General features: G+C 38.7%; 2 protein-coding genes across 2 annotated transcripts; one reads left to right on the forward strand and one right to left on the reverse strand.

Moving 5' to 3' along the window:
• Positions 1-1,115: 1,115 nt before the first annotated feature.
• LOC134755193 (surfeit locus protein 4 homolog) lies at positions 1,116-17,794 on the reverse strand. Its single transcript, XM_063691713.1, has 6 exons — positions 17,635-17,794; positions 12,674-12,835; positions 9,937-10,038; positions 7,423-7,653; positions 2,868-3,047; positions 1,116-1,333 (listed from the first exon to the last, which is right to left on the reverse strand). Exons 1-6 carry the CDS (start codon positions 17,683-17,685, stop codon positions 1,247-1,249), a joined length of 813 nt encoding a protein of 270 aa, XP_063547783.1. The 5' UTR covers positions 17,686-17,794; the 3' UTR covers positions 1,116-1,246.
• A 450-nt stretch (positions 17,795-18,244) lies between these two features.
• Positions 18,245-19,266, forward strand: LOC134755219 (ubiquitin-like protein 5). The gene is made up of 3 exons (XM_063691743.1): positions 18,245-18,384; positions 18,453-18,633; positions 19,211-19,266. Exons 2-3 carry the CDS (start codon positions 18,456-18,458, stop codon positions 19,252-19,254), a joined length of 222 nt encoding a protein of 73 aa, XP_063547813.1. The 5' UTR covers positions 18,245-18,384; positions 18,453-18,455; the 3' UTR covers positions 19,255-19,266.
• Positions 19,267-19,935: the final 669 nt, after the last annotated feature.

Consider the following 19,935-nt stretch of genomic DNA (forward strand, 5'->3'; position numbering starts at 1 on the left):
ATGTTTGAACTGACTTAATATCTGACGTGGACGCCGTAACCATCTTTTAGACGGCGTCGGCGTTTACACATAAAACATTTCACAAGGGACCTAAAACTTAATGATATTGTGACCGGTAAATATACCGGTATCCCACAATGGTAAAATAAATCGCTTAGCTCAAAAAGGTAGTTTTATAAAGGGTTTAAAAATTACTAACACAGACATACCTTTTAGGATACAGGTTACACACCGGTCCCTAATATTCACAAACACACTTTTGACACTTTAATGTTGTAGAGTGACGTTAACATAGACACTATTATATTTAATTGTATACAAGGTAAAAAAAAATAACGGACCCTGGAGGGAAAGTGCCTGAAAACCTTAAGTTAGCTTATTTTACTTAAAGGAAACATTCTTTTATTTTTAAAAAGAAACATAACTGCATTAAATTTTTTTTAAATCCCCTTAGTTTCTCAGAGGCCTGTGCCAAAGGGCAGACTGAAGAATGAAAACATATCGGATGTCAGGAACACAATTAGATTAAGTTAAAGAAATGTTAAAGAGATTCTTTTTACTGTAAAATAATAGTAATAAAGGCTTATTTTATTTGGGTTTTGGACATGTGAATTAAAAAAAAAATCTTCGAATACAGTTTTGTTTCTTTTAAATAAAATTACGTTTCCTTTAACCCTTAAATGCATGATTTTTTCCTTTTGCCCGATATTAATATATGTGCCACGTAACTGTTTGCTGATTATGGGAAAAAATTGTAAAAAAATTATAACATCGATTTTCGCTAAAAAATCAGTGTTAGAAGTTGCACAGGCTAAATGATATTTATGTAAATATATAATTTTCAGCAAGAGATATATGAAAAATCTTCCTGACACCACTATTTGTAATACACCTATGATAAAGTTTTTAAATATAAAATAATTACAAACCCCGAAAACAACGTCCAAAATCACATACTTCAACAATTTTTCAAATTTTCCGACATTTTGTCATAAAACGAATGTAATTTTTATAAATAAAAATATTGCGTAGATTTAACCCTTAAATGCATGATTAAATTAATTAATTATGCATCATTATTGGGCAACAATATGCATTTAAGGGGTTAAGTAAAACGAACTAACTTAAGGTTTTAAAGCGGTTTCCCTCCAGGGCCCATTAATTTTTTCCACACTGTATATAGAGGCGGCCGCGACGCTCCTTTGTCAACGTCATATCGCACCATGTAACGTTCGTACCGCACTGCCTACCACTTCTTCTTGTGTTCGTCCATGCTAACGCCGCCGGGGCCCAAATAGACAATCATGAGCAGACCGCCGATCACGGATAGTGTCTGTGGACAATATTTATAGCATAAAATAATATAAAAATAAATAAATAAAATAAAAACCGGCCAAGTGCGAGTCGGACTCGCGCACCGAGGGTTCCGCACTTTTTAGTATTTGTTGTTATAGCGGCAACAGAAATACATCATCTGTGAAAATTTCATCACGGATCATGAGTTACAGTCTGGTGACAGACAGATGGACAGCGAAGTCTTAGTAATAGGGTTTCGTTTTTACCCTTTGGGTACGGAACCAAAAACGATTTATTCAGTAACTTAATAACTTAACAATATGCAGGTTGGTGTCTCTTTTTAAGTATACAAGATACTTGTGTTACAATACACCGCTCTTCCTTACTGGTTTGCTTAGTAACAATATCAAATATATGTGACATTTTCATCCAAAAGGGTTGGATTGTTGGATTGTCGGTTGTCAATAAGCCGCTATTTCCATATAGCTTCAATTTGAAATCACCCTTATCGACAAGCGACAACCTTTTGATTTACTCAATATTACGTTTATTGATCAAAATGTAAAATTATAAAATAAAAAAAAAACAGAAATGAGCAACGACAAGAAAACGACGCTAGTACAGGTTAGAGGTAGACGGGTTGTGTAGGGCTGCACCGTCATTGAAACCGAAGAAATGTTGGATGGATTTTAATCTGTGCCGTGTCCCACGGATACACATGCTGGTGGCTCGGATTATCGAAATCATAATTTTGGATCTGAGCCAGCCCATTACTACACTAAGGGATCTGTTCCACCGGTCAGCGATGGCTTCACCGAGATGTATGATGAAGGTGGACATTTGCGGAGCGAAGACTCCATGGACGGATGTGACGAGGGAAGTGAAAGTTGCGTGACGTTTTTCGCAGGCGTTCGTGTATTTTCTTTTTTTCTCTTCTTCGGCGGATTTTAGGACGGATGCTACCGGACTTGAGATATAAGAGGGAGCGTCGGTGTCTACGACACGGATATCAAATAACGCCTCCCTCTGTGCATCCCAGACGCCACGGCAGCAGAGATCCCCGCGAAGTCCACCGTCGCCTTCGGTGATGATGGGTTCTTTGACCACGTTCCCCCAAGCGTGCTGGCATAACTCACAAAAAAGATCTCTAATTTCGTTGTGGCGTAGTGTTATTAAACCACCCGTTTTGCAGCAAAGGGCGTGGTCAACGTTGAAGTCATCATTGCCGCAGCCATCACATGATTTGGGCATGGAGACAGGTGTTCTGTGGTATCGCAGTGCCAGTGCGTCTCTAAATTCTAGTAGCGATAAGTCAAAATGGTCTTTCCTTGTCGGTATCAAATTAACGTAATTAACGGCGTCTTTAAAAAAAATAACCCAAAAGTTGATCGATTTTCGAAACAAAGTAAATGTGACGTTTTCAAGCAAAAGGTACCACATTGTCGCTTACCATAAGAACGAAAATTGCTTGTATCTTTATACGAAAAACCTGTCGGAGCGTCCTTATGGCAAGCGACAATGTGGTACCTTTTGCTTGAAAATGGCACAAGTGTAAATGCTTATAGTCTTACCTGGAAGAAGTCGTATTTAAGGAAGTCCCTCAGCGGCTTGTAGCTCGGCACTGCCCACCACGCGTTGTGGTACAGGTTGAGCACGGTGAGAACCAGCACGAGCATTAGCGCGGACAACTTGGTACGGTACCCGATTGTTACTAGGACCATAAGGATGCTGCCGAGGATGTCTTGGACGATCTGTAATGGGAAAAATAAAGTTAGCTTGAAATACCCAACTGGGGAACAAATGAAATTATTTTATGAAATATTTTTTGATTTGTTGTGTTGTTGTTAGCTTGAAATAGATTTAAATGTAGTACATAATAGTAAACACTATTGCACAATACAGGGTAAAGTTGGGTAAATTCTTAAAACTAATAATAATAATAGGCCTTTTCATCTGTGCCAGATGTTTTAAGCAGCATCCCGGTAACGACACTTGCGTTCGTGGCTGTGTAGCCCTATGCGGGAGAGGATCCCTCGTCCACACACGCGGCAGGTGTATGCTCCCCCAGGTGGGCGGGGATTGGAGGCCTGCTCGTGGCGCCCCAAGCGTTTTTCTTTCAAATAGGTAAACCAGGCATCGTCGTGCTTGGATTGGCCATCATGGACAACACGACGCCACATAGGTCGGTGTTCGGCCAGTTTCTGCCATTGGTTGCATGAGATATTAAAGGCAACCATATCACGCTTGACACAATCTTTAAAGCGCACAATCTTAAAAATACTTAATAAAATATTTATAGGAAAATGCCCCGCCCCGCCCCATCTGAATCACATCATCAGTACTGCTGGTTCGGCTGCGGAGTATGCGGCCAAACAGAAGCATATAAAGTACTCTGCCTTGGAACCGACGTATGAGTTCATACCGGTGGCGGTGGAGACTGCAGGATCTTGGGGTGCGGAGGCTAAGGAGTTTGTGTGGCAATTGGGTCGGCGACTAAGAGAAAGGGGTGGCGATCCTCGCTCCGGATCGTATCTGGTCCAACAGATCTCCTTGGCAATTCAACGGGGCAACGCTGCCAGTGTCATGGGGACTTTTGAACCGGCTACGGTCCGAAGTGGGGACTTGGCCTAGTTTAATTTAGTGTTTAAGATTGACAAAGCCTGTTGCGGATTATATCATTTGTTAGTAGGTGACGAAGCCTGTAGCTGATTTATTGTTGTAAGCACTTGACGAAGCCTGCGTTGCTGATCATGAACTATGTGTTGTATATAATAAATGTTTATAGGAAATATATTTAAAGTAGTTAATTCATTTTAGCTGTCAAGTACTACCATTAGTTAATGTAAAGCGAGGTTTATACTAGCAAGAACTTGCATGCAAATTTACGTTACATTGCCGACTACTAAGGTAAACTGCATTCAAAAGTTTGATCAGATACTGCAAAGGCGAACTTATCCCTATAGAGGATCCCGTCCTGGTAACCTTTGGGTAAATGAGTGGAAAACTCAAATTTTAGCTATTGTCATAGCCGTAAGATGTTTATTTATTTATATTTTACATGAAGCACCAACAGCTATAAATATGCTAATAACGACATAAATAGTGATACAGAGTATTATAGGGTCTCACATATAGCAACATGATAATACGAGTAAGATAATAATAACATGATAATAATTTTGTTACGTTAATACTTATATAGTCTCCATGGTTAATACTTTAAAATGGTCTTCCTTGCAAATGGTTTCAGTTTGTTTTAAATATTTTTGTGTTTTTCACACAACTTTTATTACTAGAGTAAACAGGGCCGGATCTAGGGTAGAGCGAGTGGAGCGGCCGCTCTAGGCGCCGGATGGCAAGGGGGTGCCAAAATGGCAAATGAGAAAAAATAATAATCGGCCAAGTGCGAGTCGGACTCGCGCACGAAGGGTTCCGTACCATTACGGAAAAAACCAGCAAAAAAATATCACGTTTGTTGTATGGGAGCCCCATTTAAATATTTATATTATTCTGTTTTTAGTATTTGTTGTTATAGCGGCAACAGAAATACATCATCTGTGAAAATTTCAACTGTCTAGCTATCACGGTTCATGAGATGACAGACAGACAGACGGCAGCGGAGTCTTAGTAATAGGGTCCCGTTTTACCCTTTAGGTACGGAACCCTAATAAGTTTTAAAAGACGCGAGTGTGACGAAGGGCGCCAAAACCCGATTTCGCTCTACCCTGATCAAGGACTCGGGCCGGCACTGAGAGTAAAGCCGTCGCGTCCCTTATAAGTATACGTATAATGTAGCTGGGTGAATCAACTTTTTCTTGTCACTCGTTGCCATGGTTACGTTCTCCTGGGTCACTCTTAAAACCCCAATTTTATGGTAATTAAAATAACCAAACATGCATTTTTGTGGTAGACATAAGGCCTTTCCACTGAGTTACCACTAATAAGCACGTTTGTGGATCGTAATACAACATTCCGTCTAACAAACTGTGCTAATATTGTCCCCTGGTACAACAACAAGAAACAGTTGATTCACCCAGCTAACATTTGTTCCACAATGATTTAAAATTTAAGCGAAATGTAGCTCTCATTTCAACTTCATCTTCCACCCATGAGGCTGACATGTTCACCTAGAGCAGGGGTCGGCAACAGGCGGCCCGCGGGCCGCATGTGGCCCGCGAACCTCTCACTTGCGGCCCGCGAGCCTCCCTGGCTATTTTGTATGTAATTTTGACAAACGACAATACCTGATAAAGTCATAGATATTAGCAAAGTGCGGCCCGCGTCAATTTCGTTAACTGCTATGTGGCCCTTGGCTGCTAAAAGGTTGCCGACCCCTGACCTAGAGTGTCCAAAGCCTCCATAAAAACCAGATTAAAAATAAAAAAAATACGTCATCTTCGTATTTTTTTTGTGATATTCATAATTTCTGTGCGCTTAAAACATTCAAATCACTTTTATACTTAAAATTATTTATGTAAAAAAAATTGAAAACAATTCATAACACTCGCAACCAACACAAGCCATACAACATAACACATTTCATCCAACGCAAGCCATGAATAAATTACCGTTATCCAAAACGGAACGAATTGGAAACTCAATGTTCAAACAAATTTGATGTAGTCTAACTACGTCACGACAACATAACTGACGTCACTCGCCTATCGTCAGAATATTTACCTGTCAAATACTACGAGTATGGGTCGATCAACTTTAATGAGACTTAATATTATGTACGTCTCTTCGAGATAATAAAGGAAACATTATGCTGAGGCAAGCACCTATTTAACACTCATGAATATTTCTTTCTTATGTGCAACTCAATTTCTTAGTTTTTAAGTTTAAATTTAAGGTTTATCTGTAAAAAATGTATTACGCTATCTGTTAACTGCCATTTCATGTAATGTTGAATAAAAATTTTCTATGTCTATCTCTATGAAAATACAGAAATCTTCGTGTCTCTATACACAAGTGACAAAAATATTGTCAGATGCGACTAGGGTTGCCATACGTCCGGATTTGTCCGGACATGTTACGATTTTTGAACCTCTGTCCGAATTGCGGCCGGACTTGGCAAGTGTCCGGATTTTTAGGAAAGACCTCACGATTCAGTACACCGCAGAGTGCAGCGCGTGAAGCGCGTCCCCGGGGCGTCGTTCAAGCTACGCCAAATCTCTGTTACAAGAAATGTCCGGATTTTTAGGGTGATGTCAGGATTTTTATCAGGACATTTAATTTTTTCCATATGGCAACCCTAGATGCGACTGAAGTACAATTACTAGTGGCTATGGGAACTCCAGACTCTAAAAAAAAAGTAAATCGACAAACTTTCCATATAATTATCGATCCAGCAGCAAGTTGAGAAAAGTTACCTGTAGAGGATAACAGCCGGACTTACAAAAGCATTTTTGCCCAAACTTAAATGGAGACACTTAGCGCTCGTTCGGTGAAAATCTTTGGTTTTACTGTAGATACCAGCGGATGAAGCTAGCAGCGGCTGCTAATGGGGTTGGCGGGTCGAAATAATTAGCAGGCGCCAACATAGCTTGCCCTGTCAATCCCTAGCATTGTGTCAAATTTTTTTTTTAATGCCCTGGATGCCAGCCCTTTAAGGCCGTTCCATCGGTTTGCCGCTGTCACTGTCACATTTCGCAAGAAAGAACGGGAAAGATCATGCGCGCCAAGTGTCAATTTTGATCGAATTTTGTCGATATTTATTTATTTTAAAAATGTTACCTTACAATATCGAAATTATGAGTGAAAGCTATGAAATTACTATTTAAGTTAAGATTGTTTCTCTTCTTTTTTTGTTTAGTCCGAGTTAGAGGTTACTTTGGGAATTAATTGTATCGAGCGAAGTGTAATAATTCGTGTATCGGAAGCTATGTTATTACAGATAATATAGTCAAGAACTACATATATTTTTTCCACGCCTACGAATATCAACGCCTTTTAGAAAAACATGATCATATAAGGAGATTTTTCGCCTTCTGGCTCAGGGAACCGCCTTAAGCCAAATCTCATAGAAAAAAGGGCAAGCTATGATGGCGCCATCTCTGCAAACCTTTACAAGTTGCCAACCCCATTGAAAATTAGGTTAACATCTCTTAGCACACTTCGCCTCACCTGTACGAAAGACACCTCGAACCGCAGCAGCGTTATGAACATGAACGCGAGAAGGATCCTCCCAGCGAGCTGGAGGTACGTCTTCGGTTTGTTCTCTCCCAGGGACGGCACGCCGGCGAACAGGCTCCGGCCTTCCGCACGGGCTTCTGCGACCACTAGTAACAGGGCGCCGATGAGGGCGAGATTACGGAGCAGGAATTGCATGTCCCATAGTATGCTGTAGGCGAATGTCTGAAAGGTTTCAATGAGCTTAGATGTAAAATACTCTTTGTAGTCCTATACATAAATGACAGTTCTATAGACTAATTCAAGTGTTTAAAATGTTTAGCGCCCGCTGTTCCAGCTCGTTTTGAGACTATAGCACTAATTTGGCTCGAATGGAATCTCATACCTCAGGTATTGTGACGATAGCTACATTATACTTATTTTATTTATTTTATTTATTTAAGGATCACCAACGGATAATACATCTACACTAGTACATTAGCACAAGGATAATTAACATTGACTGATGTTTAGCCACTTATAGGTGACCACAGCTCACACATGTATATTTCAAAGAGAGTATATAAACAACTAATATAACTTATTGAATAAATTAACTTAAATATTAGATTTACTTAAGGTAGAGAAGATAATCATGCAGACATGCAAACATAGACTTATAGTAACAATAAAAGACCATGGGATTAAATGTAGTGACAATTCCTCTAATGTGGCTTTAGGTGCGAGACAATAGAGTTTCTGTATTTTATTTCAGAATCATTAAATATATCTATACTCCCGGAGTCAGGGATTGAGTTGTATAGCCGTACCATTCTAGAGATTGGCGAATTGGTGCCTAGCCTTGTCCTCCTAAAGCGCTCTTTAAACAATTTGTAGGTTCCTTTTCTAGGTAATCTACTAGGTATGGTAAAGTTTACAGATTTTAGCAACTCAGGACAACATATACCTCTGCAGTTAACTAGCTTATAAAGGAACATCAAGTCGTGAACTTTTCTTCTGTTACTGAGGGATGAGAGTTTGAAAAATTTTAAACGGTCTTGATAGGATCTCAAACACCGGGCTTTTCCGGATGTATAACTCAATATAGCCAAGAAGCGCCTTTGCACTCTCTCAATCCGGTTCTTGTGGACTTCGTAACAAGGTGACCAAACCTGAGGACAGTATTCCAGGTTGCTTCTGACGAGAGTCTTAAATAATAGAAGCTTTGTACGGGCTTGTTTAAAATCCTTGGTGTTCCTTGTCACAAAGCCCACCATTGCAGAAGCTTTATTAGTGATGTAATCAAAATGCGCATTGAAATTTAGTTGATCATCTATCATTATGCCTAAGTCACGCACAACTGTGACTTTTTGTAAGATTAGTCCATTTATATTGAACTCTGTTGGTACTGGGATTTTGTTTCGCGTAAACGTCATGTGGTAGCATTTTCCAGCGTTTAGTGCCATTTTATTACTTTTGCACCACTCGGTTATTCTGTTAACATCGTCCTGCAACATTGCACGGTCTACGTCATTGTTAATAGGTCTTATAATCTTTAAATCATCAGCAAAGAGGTAGGCTTCAGAATTCTTGCAACAGTTGACTATGTCATTAATAAAAATTAAAAAGAGCAGGGGGCCTAAATGTGATCCCTGAGGTACGCCTGATGTGGCAGAAAATGGCTTATGTCCGTTATTTAGACTAATGTTGGTCTCTGACAGGTAAAGATACAAGCCAATTTCGTCCTTATCGTGCTTACGATAAGATGGATTGTCGCTTAGCAATGTGGTAACTTTTGCTTGAAGAATTTCTATAATATAAGAAAGAAAACTAAAGTAACTGACATCATAGAGAGAATACGAAGATTGAAATGGAAGTGGGCTGGACATATTAGTAGAATAAACGACAATAGATGGACAAGGAAAATCATAGAATGGACCCCACCAAAAGAAAAAGGAACACGAAAGCATGGTCACCCAAAGACACGATGGGCAGACATATTTAGGAAACGTTGTGGAACAGTATGGAGAAGATTAGCTCAAGATAGAGACACATGGAGAACACTGGGGGAGGCCTACGCCAAAGAGGCGACTTCCATAATTAATGAAGAATAATTGTTTTAAGTATTTAAAATTAATGTTTAAGTATGTACTAGTAATTATTAAACTTATACTAATATTAATATAATATATTTCATACCTAGTTGTAATAGTGAAAATGGCTTTAAATTTAAAAGACTGTGATAAAAATAGATAATGAAATTGAAATAGAATGTTAAAATAAATCTTTATATTTTATAAATAATACCTACTACTAGTCACTTACCTATGTTATACAATTCTATATTCTAAATACAATACAAAAATGTGCAACTAGAATCTTTATGCATGCAGAGGAAATACAAGAAAAAAAAACTGTACTTAATTATGGTGGAATAAAGGCTATTTTTATTTTATTTTTATTTAACTTCTGCTTGAAAACGTCACAAATGTTCGCTGCCGCTCAGTTTTCACACTAAAAAGAACATACCTGAAGAACTACAATGAAGAAGAGCACACCGCAAGCGATGTCCACCTTCAGCCTTCCGAGCACCATCACGCATCCTCCGATCTGACCCAGCAGATTTATTATCTGTCAACAAAATAAGTTTTGGCAAAAATTTAATTTTTGCTTTTATCGCTGACTGTACTTTTCTTTCCACAGGCAACTAATACTCATCGAGACAATTCTAAAAACCTCAAACACAATTAGGTTGAGTTGTTTTATCACAGTGTTCCTATGGCCACCTCCTGTCTCCATCATCAGATCAGCTCGATGGTACCATAATATTGCATTGTCACCCGTCTTACATATGTGTGCAAATTTTCAGATTCATCGGAAACCGGGAAGTGGATCAAATTTAACTTGCAAAATTTGACCCTTACAAACATGTTATATACATATTACATACATACTTACATAGGTACAGTCGCCATCAGATATATCAGAGCGCCCGGGGTGCTCAAAATATCTGAACACGCACTCTAACGCCTTGACAATAGAGGCGTGTTCAGATATTTGTGAGCACCTCGGGCGCTCCGATATATCTGATGGCGACTGTACATTGCAAGTTAAATAAAAGCTTGTAAAAATACAGTCGCTCATTTACACTTTATGATAATTAAAAATAATATTTCCGCAAAACTAATAAGCCTTGGTGTAGACATGTGCGCTGACAAAAATTGCTCGTCGGCGGCGTTTTGGGAAAAAAATCGGCGTCGGCGGCGCGGTTTCGTCGTTCGCATCTTTTGATAAAAATTTATACAATAATCAAAAGTGGTACAGTCAAATAATTAAATTGCCGACCCATTTTTTTAAATATAATAATAATAATTTAATCAGCTACAATCTACATTGTATATAGTCAAGGAAATATAATTTAAAACACCGATCTCTTAAACTACTCGTACGGCGAATCGGTACATTTGTATTTCGTAAACTATACTCGTTAGTTGTTAGACCATCATTTGATTATTTCACTCGAAAGTAAAGAAATAACCGAATATAATAGCGTATTAAATCGAATCAATTTACAATAGGACGCCCGTATTAAGTAAATCAATGAAAGTTAAATATTTAATTGGTATAAGGGTCACGCGTTGAAAGAAAAGATACCCTCATATTTCCAAAAATAGACAAACTGCCCAAACTGGCTTAGGTATTTATGTATTTGAAAATTTACTCGTATCACATACGACGACTCCTGAATATGTATTAAAGGTAAAGGAAAATTATTTATATGTGTTGTACTTGTACTCTATTAGTAGATGAAGTCGTGTTCTGATATTTCATGCGATAATTCTGTCAGCAAATAGATAGTAACCACAGATGACGCAAATACCACGATTTGTATTGAAACCAAGCGTGCCGACTTTTTCATACAAAATTTACGCATAATATAAGTTTAAAATTACTTATCTGTGTTAGGAAATATGTTCTTGCCTTTGGGTGCTCGCAATTTTTGGGCTGTTGCAGTTAATTATCATGCAACGAAGCATTTTTTAAGTTTTCACAGACGTCCGGCTGCAACGACTGACGCGCGTGAAATGTAAAGAGCGACGGTCAACCTGGACGCTTGGTCGGGGTTCGGACACGCGAAGTAGCTGCATTTGCGTCATCTATGGTATATTTATTTCTGTGATAGTAACGGTCAAAGTGACCAAATATATCGGATCATATCCTCATTTCTATGGTAACAAAGGTGTGTCACGTCGTCACTATATATATTATTTGGCCACTTTGGCCGTTACTATCTAGTCCGTTAGTCTCGCTTCAAAATCGTGGTGAATTAATGTCTCTTATCGGCATATGAATGTCACGACTCAACTTATATCGGATAATAAAAACAACAAACGAGAAATTATAAAATGCAATCTAGACACGAATTCTGTGCATTTTTGAGTTAAACGCATAGCACTTATCTTCCAATAGAATTTGAACTATAGTCGAACCACGCTAAGTTTTTATCCCAATTGCTACGAAAAGTATGGAGCCTATAGGGATATGCGTGTTATTTTCTATAAAAAGGGACCTTATTGTCGATGGCGCTTACGCCATTATTAACGGTGCTCCGATATAAATACAATGCCGCGCGACGCTGTGCGGCGTAAGCGCCATCGACAATAATGTCCCTTTTCATAGAAAATGCCCCATGTAGGTATTCAGGGTATTCTTACTGCCAAGTTCGTGCAAAATTAAGGTGGCCAGAGTCTAACATTCCTCTATCTGAACATTGGGAGACAACACCTTTGCAATAATGTTTAGAAATTGTCAGTTAACATCGTGAACAAGGGCCTGACACTCTTTGATAGAGAAAGATAGTCTTATTACGATTCCTATAAGAGGAAAGGTAAAATAGTGCCATGCTTTGTCCTTATCACCGACCGGGTGGCATCATAGGTAGGAGGCGATGGCGAAATACCGAAATTTATAAGAGTGAAAGAGAAAAAATCCTATGCTGCCCAAATTTTATATGAATATTCTTTCTCTTACCCGGTCGCTCGGTGGCGCGTCTATAACTACTTGTATATACTATGTCTATGATCGTGTACGATACTACGACGCTCACAATCAGGAGCCTAGCCAAGATGCCAATCGTTTTTGCCATAATCGCCATAGCGAACGAAACGCGAATGTCTCTCTGTCGAACTTATATGGAACGCACGTTTCGTTCGCTACGGCGCAAACGATCGGCATATTGGCTAGGCCCTTTGGAAAGATGACTCACCACAAACATGGTAGCGAGGAACTTGCCGCATCCCCACGACATGTCCATGTAGTCCCGCTGTTCCGACCACTGGAACCACATGCGGAGCCCGTCCTCGAGGAACGTACTGATAAGACACAGCCTGGCCACCGTCGGCAGGACATTCTTGCCTTTGCGTATGACCTGGTAAAAAAAAAGCAAAAACAATAATGTCCTCCTCGCCGTGTCCGACGACGGCGACTCCAACCGTTTTTAATGGGAAACATGGAAAGCTCTAATGTGGCTTGCGAAGCCAAACTTGGTTTTGAAGATGCGATTGCATTGTACGCAATGGAGCTGGCCGGCTGAATTGTAGGTATAGGTGTACGAAGGCTTCGGGCGCGTCTTACGGAGATGGCGCTTAGCATCCAAGTCTTCTAAGCGCTGCTGCTCGTATTGCTCTACACTTTTATGAACAGTTGCGCGCCATGCCGTTCTACACATCGCGCTTTCCTCCCAGGAATCGCTCGGTATACCGCAAGTGGATAGGTGACGCTTGAGGACGTCTTTGTGGCGCAAGTACTGACCCCCCTGTTTCCTTTTTCCGCTAGAGAGCTCGGAATAGAACACAGCTTTGGGTAATCTGTTATCTGTCACATTGTCGCTTATGGATTCCGAGATATCAATGATTTTGTAAATCAAGTCGAAATTGACGAAATTTTGTTTTGTTCAGAAACAGTCCAGAACGAAACAGTTCAGAAGCATAATAGTTAATGGCGTAAGCGCCATCGACAATAAGGTCCCTTTTTATAGAAAATACCACAAATAAACGGTACATTACAGCATGTGTCATGTGTTTATCTAATGACCTTGACTGGCCATTAGGAAACCCGCGGCAACATCATGACTATTAACAAACGACACAAGAAATTACACGTTGAAATGTGAATTAAGTAATACTGATAAAAAAAATACTGTCACATAAGCATGATACACGTTTTATATCATATTTAATCAAGGTTATATGATAAAGCGTGATGACCCAATCATTGACTAGTGCCAAATACGCAATTTCCAGTCTAGACTAGATTTGAGGCAAATTCGCATAATAGAAAATTGACACAAAGAAAATATTTTTACATAATTTAATGTAAAGCTGCGTCTTACCAAAGATAGATATAACTCCGTAATAGATAATCAAGAAAATTTGATTCTCGTTCAGAGGGCGCTACTAGCTTTGGCCTACTGTCGTATAGATGGCGCTGACGGTTTCGTTTGTTATTTAACAATTTTAACGCATATCAGTGAAAGAACATGGGTCAAAATCATAAAAATAATTAATGCAAATAAAAAAAATCATTTATCTATATTTAAATACATTTTATCGTATTTTTATAAATCTTCATTTTTAGTTTTAAAGTGTGTCGACAGATGGCAGTGAATTTACTGGGGTTACAAAATTTACTATGACAGTACCGCTCTACTCGCTCTAGTATAAGTTACTCTATGGTCTTACGTAGGCGATCGCGAAGCGGCGCGGCGCGGCGAGGCGCGACGGGCCCAAGGCGTTCGCGTTCGCAACGAGATCGCCCACGTAGGACACTTCTATAGGTATCAAAGGATTGATTCATCCCGCGCCGCGCCGCGCCGCTTCGCGTTCGCGTGCTGTTCGCCTACGTAGTACGCTGCGTAAGTATATTGACCAAAACTATGCCCGTTCGTTAGACTTTTTTCTATCTAGTTATTATTATTATATTACAGTTAGAAGTGAAAAACATATGCCGCACTCATTTTAAAAACTTTTATAACAAAGAAAAAAAGTCTAACGAAGGGGCATAGCTATGGTTAATATAAAAATATTATGTACTATCATGTTAATATCCAGACAGAAAAATGGGCGCTTGTATGGAGATCGACCACTATCGCCGCCGCCGTCATACATGAGGCCTGAAACCTATTGCCATCTGTGCCCATCGGGGACAAATGGTAATTCACCCCGATTTCTTGTCAATCTTGTCATTCAACGGGTTAACAATATTTCATATTTATTTATTCCATTTCATTCCATTAACATTACAAGATTGTGTTTGAAAATATATAACAATAGCACATAACAAATAATTCCTTTTATTTTAAACAGTAACACTTAAATTATATACAGCTAAAAAATAAGTGCATTCCCGTTGCCAGGGAGGTGCCACCCTGTATGCATATGTGAAGAATTGGGCATGTATTAATATATCCAATAAAAATAATATAATAAACATGTCTCAAGTAAAAAAAAATTAAGATTAAACAAAAAAATTAATATTAACATGAAATAAAACTATGAAAACGGATTATATCGCGTATATTGAATTTATAATACATCCCGACGTTTCGAACTCTTTACAGCGTTCGTGGTCAACGGGTGAATATTAACATTCAGATTTAAACATCCACCGGTCAATAGTATTACATATTCATGCCTTAAACGTTTATGCACCTTATGCGTTTGAGATAAGATCGAAAACATGTACACACATGTAACCATTTACTATACAATTGGTTTAAAATCCTTGACCTTCTACCGAGTCAATTACATTCGAGTTCTTAAATATGTATACATTTTTTAACCTTATTGCAATGAAATAAGGTGAAGAATGTATTCATATTTATGAATTCGACTGTACTTAGATGTCCATTTGTGATTCAATTACGCGGTTGTGTAAGGGCCTATTAACACCGCGTTTTTTTAACGCGCCATTGGCGCGCGTTCTAGGAATGGCGTATTTTATTCCACGGCTGGCTGTGAATTCTCCAGGAGAATTCGATTATAGCTGAAAATGGAATGGAAATGCAGGAATTAGGCCAAGAAGGTTGCTCAGGACAGAAAGGCGTGGAAGGATCTTGTGGAGGCCCTATGCAACTCCGGGGTGCCCTAGGACATACAACAATACCAACAATGCTGGAAATACCTGGCAACAGCAGATCCCAAGCAGATGAAACGTCTTAACATCCGGTCTGGCCTAGTGGGTACTGACCCTGCTTGTGAAACCAACGGTCCTGGGTTCGGTTGGAATGATTTATTTATTTGCATTAATTATTTTTATGATTTTGACCCATGTTCTTTCACTGATATGCGTTAAAATTGTTAAATAACAAACGAAACCGTCAACGCCATCTATACGACAGTAAGCCAAAGCTAGTAGCGCCCTCTGAACGAGAATCAAATTTTCTTGATTTTCGAGGCACGTTTTTTCCTTAGACTGTATCCATCTATTACGGAGTTATATCTTTGCTGCTATGTAGCTCTTTGCCAATATTATTAGCATAAAGAGAAAGTTGCCTGTGTGCTACTACCTCAATTATAGCCCAATTTTCACTGAATTTGTACCACTATAACTTAAATGTATGTATGTTTGTTGTATTTTCAACATATTGACATCAGGTTACATTGTTAACTGACTGAAAGGCTTGAATTTCACTAGACTTATATTGACCGGGTCTTGAATTTATTAAGAAAAATATTTTTCATATTAAATAAATTAACCGTGATTGTTGTTGGTCAGTGCCTCCGAGCCGGAAAACTGTTTCGGGTACTATGTCGGTGGACAGTGTGGACAAACCATAATGACGTGAGTGTTGTGTGCAACTCATCATTTGATAATAATGCTGTAAACGAGGGTAGTTTCTCGCCCCGAATCATCGGGCACGGAGGGCTGCTGCCCGCAGTCTTTAGCGTTTTTAGACTTAAAATACATGAGTGACCCGTTATTAATATATTTAATATGTCTGTGACTCACGGAAGTTTTGTTATTAAAAATATTTTTCGTCAAAAATTTCATTTTTGATACAAGATTTTATTTATGATTGTACTTTTTAGGGTTCCGTACCCAAAGGGTAAAAACGGGACCCTATTACTAAGACTCCGCTGTCCGTCTGTCTGTCCGTCTGTCACCAGGCTGTATCTGATGAACCGTGATAGCTAGACAGTTGAAATTTTCACAGATGGTGTATTTCTGTTGCCGCTATAACAAAAAATACTAAAAACAGAATAAAATGAATATTTAAGGGGCTCCCATACAACGAACGTGATTTTTTTCCGTTTTTTGCGTAATGGTACGGAACCCTTTGTGCGCAAGTCCGACTCGCACTTGGCCGGTTTTTTTCAACAGGCAACTACTCATTAAGCCGATTCTAACAAACCCGAACACAATTAGGTTGCGTTACCTGTGACTGTGTGAATTATGACTAATAATAAACATGCACTTAATATTTTTTGAGTAGAGTTATGGCTGTCTCACTCTCATGAAAGATAAAGTGAAAGGAAGTAACTTAACCTTTCATGTGCCTTGTCCCGTATACTAACCACACAATTTGGACTGCAATAGGGTATTTGACTGTATTACTCTGGAAATGGCATAGTGATGAAACATAAATTTCAAACTACCTACATTTCGCATTTATGTAACAGTGAAAGTTATCAATGTTGCATCCTGAACGAGTTTACAGAGAAACTCTTTTTCGGTATAAAAAATACATGTTATTTGTCTCTAGTCGTAACTTTTTTTAAAAACATACTTTGGCTAAGCTGCAGTGACATCAATCACATTGTAATTTATCAGTTTATACGTGAATGCAATAAGAAGATAAGTAGGTTAAAAGGGGCAACATCTGTAAGCCCGAATGTATTAACCCCTTCGTTTTCGACCCACTGAATAAAACTCGCTCATACTCATTAAAGTTAGCAGGAGACAGTCGGTAACGTAACCTGAAGAAGCTAAAACAAGTTTTGGGCATATGTGGGTTAATGTCGACACAGAACACTATGTAATTCGCTGATATCTTTTTGGCACACGCAGCAAAACGTGCCGGAACTATTTTTATTATTTACATTCATAAATCCGTGCAACAGGGTGCGAGCCAACAGGAAAGTTCGGTGACGTGACAGAACCAATCCAAAGTACGACCTGACTTAAGACTAATTGTTATAATGAAACACCCCGAAAGCTGGTCCTCACCTGATCTGCAACATCTTCCGCAGTAGAAACGTATTCATTTGGAATTTGCATTTTCCTCGGCGTATTCACAACCACAATGTCCACATTCAATGAAAAGAAATTCACTTCACTGACTTCTTACTGTCGCTGTCGCTGCGAGTGACGTGTGGATAGTTGGAAGACACTTCCTGTTCAAGCACCTGACTTTATAACTACATTTATGACATTATTGACATTGTTGTAAATTTGTAAATTGTATCATCATTTTTTAATCATGTTTTTGAAATATTTGTTGAAACATGTTTTATATAAACTAATTTCAACATTGTTTAAAGTTTCTCAATTGGGATGTGACGTCAAAAGAAGGTAAAAAATAAGAACGTTTTGATTTCACAAAGTAATGTAATGACAGTGAAAACTTTATCGCACAGTACTCACCAATAATTAAAAATAAACATATCTATATGAACCTGTATGTGTAGGTCATTTTTACAACATGCATAAATGTATACCACGAAATCAGTTTCATATGATAATAATCCGCTTGTTTTACCGACTTATACGTAATTCTGGTAAAGCTTAGACACTTAGATTTATAGCAATATCTAAACGCTCATATATTTAAATATCTATTGTCAGACTACGACATCGATGTCGCTGCATGTTTTATTATTATTGTTTTGTTGACATAACGAAACGTATTAAATAGTGACAAGCACAGTTTTGCTCCAAGAGCAATTAAATTAAATACTGTCACCAATAATCTAAGCTGTAAGTAAACCACACACAAAACGTACTACTAGAAAATAACCTAGCTGACGTTGGTTTTGTTGTCCCAGAAAATGCTAGAAGTTACTTGCAACGATCGTCTTGGGAAGAAGGTGAGGGTGAAATGCAATCCTGACGACACCGTGGGGGACCTTAAGAAGCTGATTGCTGCGCAGACCGGCACGAGATACGACAAGATAGTTCTGAAGAAATGGTACACCGTGTTCAAAGACCACATCAAACTATCGGATTGTATCCTTTATAAAGTTGTTTCATATGTTTCCAATGACTTAAGTTCCCAAGAACGTTTTGTGACCAATGACAACAATAACAAATCATTATGTTTTCATTTCTCATGCTCTGCAAGAGGGTCATTGTTGTTCTAAAAGGTGTGCAGAAAATGATACGTGTCTGCACTAGAGCATTTTACGTTCCAAGTACGATTTTTTATATTTTTTTTACGATAAGCAATTGAAATTTGGGTTTAAATGAATTTGTTATACAATTTCCATTCTGATATTTAACTCCCCATTCCATAAATAGTGATACTTTTGCCTAAATTGTTAATTGAAAGTACTCTCAAGGAAAACTGAAAATGTATGTCATGTTTTAAAAAAATGCATTATACTTTCCTAGTATTCGAAATGAAAAGTAGTGTTTAACTAGGGTGAGAGGCATCATTTCAGCCTCGGACTGTTGGTGTCTGAGCGCCAAACCTCGGCAGAGATGTGTGCCTTTCATCCCTTGGTTAACAATCTACTATTTTAGCCACAGAGTTGGAAGATATTATTTATTATTATATAAAATATTTTCTTAACTCCATACACAGATGAAATCCACGACGGGATGAACCTGGAACTCTACTACCAATAAGTCGTTAATCAACATTACTTTTAAGTTAAATTTAAATCAATGTTCTTTATACCTGTAGATTTACTTTTAATAATATAAATTAACTGATGAAGATACTCGTTTATTTCATCAATTTCATGCCCAATTTTATGGAGTAAGGTGTATTAGGGTAATTCCAAAAGGAAAGAACACAAAAATGTGTAATAAAAAAAAAAAGGTGGATTTCCGAAAAGGGATTTTGAAATGGTTTTCGGAATTATCAGAATACACCTTATATTACTTTAATTAAATTCAAGTCGCCCAGACCAGTGGCGTAGCTAGGCATGGGGAAGTGGGCTGTCGCCCACGGCCTCGCGCCCCAAGCGGAGCCTCGCGCGAGGCCCTTTCGGGCACAGTGAAAGAAAAGAGCCTCACAGATGCGATTTCGACCATGGCTAGGCTAGATTAGTTCACGCTACGCCACTGCAGAGGCCTATCAGAAGGCCTCTTTATTTTAATCTATATCTGGGCGGCTATAGAGTATGTACAACTTCTAGAAAAACGCCTAGTTAATCCTGTAAGATGGTAAGTTTGAAGCCTGGGTGACTGACATAAGACTGCGCCAATGGGGTTGGCCGGTCGAAATAATTAGCAGATGGCGCCAGCATAGCTTGCCCTGTCAATCCCTAGAATTGTGTCAAATTTTTGTTTTTTTTAATGCCC

Source organism: Cydia strobilella, chromosome Z (assembly GCF_947568885.1).
Source record: "Cydia strobilella chromosome Z, ilCydStro3.1, whole genome shotgun sequence".
NCBI classification, from domain to species: domain Eukaryota; kingdom Metazoa; phylum Arthropoda; class Insecta; order Lepidoptera; family Tortricidae; genus Cydia; species Cydia strobilella.